Consider the following 7,737-nt stretch of genomic DNA (forward strand, 5'->3'; position numbering starts at 1 on the left):
GTGCACATTTAAGCCCTCCAACCTTTGCTCATGCTGTTCTCTCTCCTTGGAATGCCCTTCTTCCTCTTCAAGTCTTGGCAAATCCTTCAACACAGCTCAAATGCCATCTCCAAGATACAAAGACGCAGCTCAGATACCATCTTGTCCTCCCTTGATCCCTGCCCTGACTAGCTGCACTCTGGCGCCCACACCTCTTTTGTAAACAACTCAATTACAGCCGGCGTTGGGTCAAAGCTAATTAAGGGCAGTGGTAGTTTGGCTTTCCTCACGCTCAGTTTGAATCCTCACGGCCGGTGACAAACCACTCTCTGCTTCCTTTCCTAATCTGTAAAACGGACAGTGATAGTACTTACCTCACAGGGCTGTGAGAATAAATTAATGTGTGCAAAGTGCTTAGAACAGAGCCTGGCACGGAGTCAGCATGTAATACATGCTATTAGGAATATCATTATCATCTTGAAACATTGAACTCTTTTAGTCATTGTTGCAGCCCTCCCTCTCCAACTCCCTGTTCTCTTCTCCCCTTTCTGGCTTATTCACGTTTCCTGGATTGTATTTCCAGCCAGGAGCATTGCTCGCGTGTAGTAATCATCCCTATGAGTGCCTACTGTGTGCTGTGCAGGTATTGTCTCATTTATCCTCACAACCCCAGGGGCAGATGCCCTTATTTCCATTTTACGGTTGAGGAAACTCAGGCAGAGTGGGGTGAATTACCCAGACAAGTAGATAACAACCTAGATGATATGGCTGTGTGGTGGAAACAGGAGCAAGACCATCTACCTGTTGACAATTCTACCAGGGCGTCCTGAGTGCTTCAAACTGGCCCTGCCTTAAACTAGTAAATCTCCCTCCTCCATCTCCTTCTCCTGTGTTGCCCACCTCAGGGTTGAGACCCAGGTCACAAATTCTGAAGCTCATTTTTCACCTCTAATTTACTTACTATGCCCTGCTACTTTGTCTCCTTACCACTTCATCCCTCCTCTCCAAGCCCACTCAGCATCATAACTCAGGCCATTATCATTGCCATTCACTCTCTAGACAGATGGCAGCCAGAAGGATCTTTCCAAAACCAAATCTGACCACGTCAGTGCCCTGCTCAAGGCTTCATTAACTGCTGGTTACCTCCCTCGCAGCCCAATCTCCTTCTCCAGAGAGAGCCCTCCTTGACCCTCCTCATCTTCATTAGGCGCCCCACCTCTGAGCTTTCACAGCAACATGTGAGCCTAGCACCCAGCTCCCCCCCACCCAACCCCATGCCGCGCAGCTTGCGGGATCTCAGTTCCCGGACCAGGAATTGAACCCGGGCCTTGGGCAGTGAAAGCCGAGAATCCTAACCACTAGATTGCCAGGGAATTCCCACACCCAGCTTTTATTGAGTGCTTACTATGTGCCAGACACTGTTCTACGGTTCTTCATCTATCCTGTGAGGTAGCTACTAATATTTCCATTTTACAGAGAGGTTAAATATAAGTGCCCAAGTGTATACGAGTAACACAGGGGTGGATCAGGAATTCTAACACAGCTCTTCTACCTTAACCACCACTTATTCTACACCACTGACATGCCTATCTACTCCCTAAACGTCACCCTCCCTGAGGACAGGACTGTGTCCTCTCCCTGCCTCATCCCCAGCCCCCAACATAGGGCCTTTACCTTGTGGGCACTCAACTCAACCACTGTACTGAATGAATGCGAATAATGATCATCACACCTTCTAATACTGACTGCACTGGTGTTAGAAACCTAAGTCAAATTGACTTACACCAAAAAGGGATTTGTTGGTTCATGACACCGGGATGCCAACACATGAACCGGAGGCCAGAGTTTCAGTCATCTCTCAGCTATTTGTCTCTGCTTGGCTTTCTTTTATCTTCAGCCGTCTCCACCAGCAGCCCAGGCTGACTCCCTCCTCTTTTAGCAATCCTAGTAGTAAAATAATTTTACTTTCTCGCAGGGATTAATTCCAGGAAACACCCTGATTGGTTCCGAACGACAGTGTAGAGAGTTGGGTCTCTGTGACTGACACAGATAGGTCATGTGACCATCTGGGGGAGTCAGACACCATGGTCCGGGAAACCACAGAGAGGCTTCCTAAGGAAGGCAAAGATACATCCACTTTGGCCAGCATTTATTAAGAACTAAGTGTCAGGTTCTGAGCTCTGCTCATCTCAGACATCCTCCAGCCTGGTGTTTGTCTTCTTTTTTTTTTTGGCCTCGTGGCAAGGCATGGGGGATCTTAGTTCCCCGACCAGGAATCGAACACCCACCCCTTGCAGTGGAAGTGAGGAGTCTTAACCACTGGACTGCCAGGGAAGTCCCAGCCTCGTGATTTTCAATTTGAGAGAGCATCAGAGAATCACCTGGAGAGCTTACTGGGGCCAAGAATTTACATTTCTAACCAGTAGCAGGTTAAAAGTGGAAGGACCACACCTCAAGAACACTGCTCTATACCTTTAACTAGAGCACAGCAATGACACCACCTGGGAGCTGATTAGAAATGCAGAGCCTCAGGCCCCACCCAGACCAACTGAATCAAAATTTGTATTTGAATAAGATCCCAGGCAGATTTATTTTTTTAATTTATGTTTGGCTGCCCTGGGTCTTCCTTGCTGCGCGCGGGCGTTCTCTAGTTGCAGCGAGCAGGGGCTACTCTTCATTGCGGTGCGAGTACTTCTCATTGTGGTGGCTCCTCCTGATGCGGAGCACAGGCTCTAGGCACGTGGGCTTCAGTAGTTGTGGCACGCGGGCTCAATAGTTGTGGCTCTCAGGCTCTAGAGCGCAGGCTCAGTAGTTGTGGTGCACGGGCTTAGTTGCTCTGCGACAGGTGGGATCTTCCCGGACCAGGGCTCGAAACCCTGTCCCCTGCATTGGTAGGCGGATTCTTAACCATCCAGGAAGTCCCCGCCCAGGCAGATTCACATGCACAGTAGATTGAGCAACACTGGTCCATGCCCCAGGGAGGGAGCCGACAGCGGTCTGAGATGAAGGGAAGGGACCGATGAGAGGACATCCAAGTTCTAGTCCCAGGCCTGACAACTCCAATCCAATTCCACATGTGGCTGCTTGCTGGGGGCACAGGGGTCCGGGCTAGCCGGAGTAGGAGGAAAGTGTGGGTGAGAACCTTCCCGATGACCTCCTTGCTGTCTTCTCCCCCTCCCCCCAGGCCTGCACAACCAGCTGCAGGTAGAGCTGACCAGGTTGGGCGAGTAGCCAATACTCAGGCCTTGTTGGAGCGCACCTGGGTGTGTCACCTAGATCTTCCTGCAGGCCCTGGGCTGGGCCCAGCACCTCAGCCTACCTGGACCCAGCTGGTTGGCACAGGGGTTTCCTCCCAGGGGCCCAAAGGCCTGTGGCAGGCCAGTGGAAAGATGGCCCAAGGGGCCGGGGGCTGGCTGAGTCAGTGGTGCAGCAGAGAGGGGAACTGCTGGTGGAGATGAAGCAGGAGGTGAACGTGTCCCTGTGGAGCATGGAGCCATCTATGGGAGACCTGGGGCAAGGGGTGAGTTTTGACCTCAGTCCAGAAGGCTTCCCCTGGCTGTCTCCGCAGTCCCTGGGCCTGCTGTAGGGTCACCTGAATGTCCTCTTGCTCCTTTTTCAGGGTCAAACATCTACAGTCAGAAAGTAGGTGGCTGATACCCCCCTCCAACACACACACACTCTCTCTCACTCTCTCGCTCTCTCCAGCTCTAGCTGTTTCAGCCTAATGTCTGGTTCAGCCTCATCTGCAACACACCTGGGACAACTCCTATATTTGCTAACATTCTTGGTGCATGTCACCACACCACAGAAATTGGCATTTTGTTATTGTTTTTTATTTTTTTAATTAATTTTCATCTATCTATCTATCTATCCGTCTATCTATCTATATTTTTGGCTGCACTGCACGGCTTATGGGATCTCAGTTCCCCGACCAGGGATTGAACCTGGGCCATGGAAGTGAAAGCGCTGAATCCTACCCACTAGACCGCCAGGGAACGCCCAGAAATCGGCATTTTGTGACACCCATTCTATAGATGAGGAAACAGATGCAGAGCCATAAAACAACTAAAGTCGCAACGGAGCAAATCCTGTCACCCCACTGCGCAGCCCTACAGCCTACCCGCTGCTCCTACTCCCTGGGTGGAGGGGCAGGGCAGGAACCCAGATCCTACACCTGACCTCTGACGATCCTGCGCACTTCCAACCCTAGGGGAACTACAAGACAGCTACTTGTTAAAAAACCCCCAAATGTATTTATTTAATATACTCATCACAAGGGCTTAACCAGACACTTAATTTAAAAAACAGAAACAAAACAAAAATGACACCACAGATAAGATACAGGGTCCTGTACAGAAATCGAGGAAAGGACAGACCATCTAAGGGAAAAAATATAAAAAGACAACAGAAGGAGAGCTGCACATCCTGGGTCAGGGCTCTTGGCTGGAGACCTGCTTTGAGTACGTTTCTTGCAGGTACTTCTTAAAGGCTGGAAGAGAACAGGCAGGTCTCAGTGAGTGATGAGCACAGGGGTTAAGGTGGATAAGAGGGCAGCAAGGATATAAATGTGGGAGGAGTTTGGGGAGGGGCTTCCCAGCACAACAGATTGACCCTCTGCTGCCCACCCAGCCAGGACTCCTGGACGGGCTCTGTTTCCAGGGAGGCTGGGGAGGGGACTAGGGGCCCTTAGCGAGCAAGTCATTTGCACAAAGCTTTGCCTTCTACTTAAAAAGCCTCCCCAACGTACATTAATGTGGAAAGGGTTGGTTCTTCCTGATTCTATAGCAAACAGGCAAACCAGAAACACCAAGGCAGAGGTGGAACTGGGTTACCTGCCCCCCAAGGACATACTCCCAAGTCACTGGAATCCTTCTGTTGTTTGAGGGAGGCTTTGAAGGTTGGGGAGGGATGGCCTGGTGCCCTGAGAAGGACAAAGGACTCACCTGTGGGGTTTTTCCAGAGCTCAGCGGCATGTGTATTCAAAGGGCTATCGATGTTGGGTTCTGCAGGTGGAGAGAAAGAGGACGGTCAGGTGCGGGTAGAAGAGGCCGCCAGCCGGGGGGAGTTCTGACAGGTTCCCAGGTTGCAGGGGAGGGGCCGGTCTCGGCAGTCACCTCCGAGCAGGCTCTGGATGGAGAGCAGGATGGTCCTGACGTCGTACAGGGCGGACCACTTGTCTTTCAGGATGTCCAGGCAGATGTTACCCTGGGTGTCCACGTTGGGGTGGTAGCAGGGTGTGAGGAACTTGACCGTGGGTGCGTTGTAAGGGTAGCCACTGGGGAACTCCAGGGACAGTTTATACCTCAGGTCTTCATATACCTGGAGAAAGAGATTCAGGGAGTAACCCTTCCACCCTGAGCCTCAGTTCCCAGCCCAAGCCCCACATAAGGGACTTGCCAGGACCCCCGAGCTTGTCTGGGACTTGACAGAAGAGAAAGCATTAAACTGGTCTGGTACTTTCTCTCATATCTGGTCATTGGGGTCATCAGTGATCCTTTGGTCTAAGGCCCACTGGCCTTAAGTCCTCAATTGTCCTTCATTCTTTTCCTTGCTGTCTGGCCCCCTGTCAGCATCTAAGATGGAGAGCCCTGCCTTAAACACAGCCTCTTACTATAGAGAGGGAGATCAGGGCCACAGGCTCAGGGCACAGGGGAGTGTCCCGTCAGCCAAAAGACTTGAAGCAGACCAGGCACTTGGATTTCACCTCCCACCTCCCCCCAGACTCAGCTAAGTCACACTCACCTACCCCAACCCTATACTTACGGTGCCAGCTGCTCCATGGATGGTCCCCACCCATTTGAAAAGGTTGTCTGATTCAGGGAAGGCAGAAATTCCTTTATCACCAGACATCTGGGGAGGAAACACAACACGTGCTGGGCTGAAGCGTACGCTCCTGGGGGGCCAGTGGGTGAACCCTTTCTCCTTAATCTCATCACATTTTGATCCAAAATAAAGCAACCAGGCCAAATTGATAGGCTTTCCTGAGGAAATGGCTGTATCCTCAGGGCTCAGCATGCCTCTCCGGGGAGTACTGGGATGATGGAGGTTCATCGCCAAGCTAAGAAGGGAGGGGTTGTGCAGGGAAGCAGGAGGCAGCTCTGTAGCCACAGTGCTGGCTGCTGGGAATTCAACTCAACATGCTACTGAGTGCTGGTTACATACGAAGCCCAGAGACTTTTCACGGACTGGGAACATAAACAATATGGTCATTGAAGGATTTGACTTGAATATCCAGGGTTAACGTAGAAGAGATCGTCCAGGAAGGAAGCATTCTGAGGTACGACAGGATTAGAAATATTAAGAAGGATGGAGAGCTGGGTGTGGATAAACCTTAGGGCAGGGAAGAAGGACCAGGCAGGGCAGGGGGAGGGCCCTGTATGAGAGCTGTATTTCAGGGATAACTTTATTGTGGCAGGATGGGACTGGGAGTAGAGACTCTCCGGAGAAAAGGTGTGTAGGTGAGGTGGATTAGCTTCTTCCCAGAAGAGAACAAGCTGGACTCATCTTTTTACCCCCATGTCTATCACAGAGCCTGATGTAGGAGAGGAGGCTACTGATAAGTGACTGGGAGGTGGGAGGGCGGACCAACTGGTTGGGGCTCTGGGCATCAGTCACTCACCATGAGCGTCATCAGCTCCTGCTGTAGCCTGCAAAAAGAGCACTCTGGGTCACCTGGGAGTCTGGATGGGTCAGGGCTCCAGGTGGTGCATCTCCTCCCACCCCAATCTTTCTGGAGCAGCTCTCACGGAGGCCTCCCTCTACCCTGAAGTCGGACTCAGCTGGGGGCACGGTCACCCCCAGTTCCACAAGAGGGTCGTAGTGAGTCCTCCTCACCCTCCCTAATTCCAGGCTCCCACAGGACGGCTCTGGCTTATTCTTAACCTCGTCTGCTTCTCTGGCGTCTCTCTCCGTGCCGGATCTCAATTTCTCCCCTCCTTCCTTCCCCCTCCCCCGCCGTCCTCCAGCCAAGACACCGAAGGTCCCCGGAGCATCTTCATCTTGGTTCACCGACGGAGGACCTGGCAACGGCCATACCCCTTCCGTCCTCCTTCGGGAGGGTCTCTAAGAGCAGTCGAGCTCCTGGCGTGTCCCTCTACCTCCCATATCTCACCCGTTCCAGGAGGAGGTGGGGGTCCCGGAAGTCTTCGCTCTCGGCACCGAAGGCCCAGGCTGTGCCAGGCCTGGCGATTGTTACCTCCGCACCACTCACCTCTTGCCCACGGGGCCCCGAGCGGCGCCCCCGCTGGGCTCGGCTCCTTTACGGGCGGCAGCAACGCTGGCGGCAGCTGGGTCGCGGTTCTGGGAAGCCATCCGGGTGGCGCTGAGAAGGGAGACAGGAACTCAGACTACACTGAGACCGCGGCAGCAACTGCGGGTTCCCGGGCCCTTCCGCCTGCGTTTGAATTGTAACCCTCCGGCAGCGCTGGCCTATCAGCGGCTCGCTTGGGTTTGATCCAGCCAATGGGGCGCGCCAGAGCACTCTGTCACCGGGCAACTGCTAGAACCACCCACCAGCGTACCACTATTGGGCGGCGGGATGCTGCTTCTGATGGGCGATTGGCAGAAGAGGCTGTCATTAATTAGCGAAGCTGTAGCGGATTGGCCGCCTTTGGAAAACTCCGACCATTAAAGGGCTTAGAAAAAGTCCACGTGGGATGAATCCTTTTAGGTCAAACGCCTGGCTACTGTCGGGAACACCCAGCACGACCGGCCAGGATCCCTTACTCCCAGGGGAAGGGAGAGTCTCCAGTCTTGGGG

The 7,737-nt window shown here is 52.8% G+C and overlaps 1 protein-coding gene across 2 annotated transcripts; it reads right to left on the reverse strand.

Annotated features, from left to right (window-relative positions):
* Positions 1 to 4,313: 4,313 nt before the first annotated feature.
* On the reverse strand, positions 4,314 to 7,386 carry UBE2C (ubiquitin conjugating enzyme E2 C). 2 transcript variants are annotated; one of them, XM_082644109.1, is made up of 6 exons: positions 7,190 to 7,386; positions 6,599 to 6,626; positions 5,743 to 5,829; positions 5,094 to 5,298; positions 4,923 to 4,982; positions 4,314 to 4,468 (listed from the first exon to the last, which is right to left on the reverse strand). In XM_082644109.1, exons 1-6 carry the CDS (start codon positions 7,288 to 7,290, stop codon positions 4,410 to 4,412), a joined length of 540 nt encoding a protein of 179 aa, XP_082500235.1. In that variant the 5' UTR covers positions 7,291 to 7,386; the 3' UTR covers positions 4,314 to 4,409. The 2 variants fall into 2 exon arrangements, with proteins under 2 accessions (XP_082500235.1, XP_082500236.1); XM_082644110.1 differs by lacking the exon at positions 6,599 to 6,626 and having other exon boundaries at positions 7,190 to 7,279.
* Positions 7,387 to 7,737: the final 351 nt, after the last annotated feature.

The sequence above is a fragment of the Mesoplodon mirus genome (genome assembly GCF_964341445.2).
Source record: "Mesoplodon mirus genome assembly, chromosome: 15".
NCBI lineage: Eukaryota > Metazoa > Chordata > Mammalia > Artiodactyla > Ziphiidae > Mesoplodon > Mesoplodon mirus.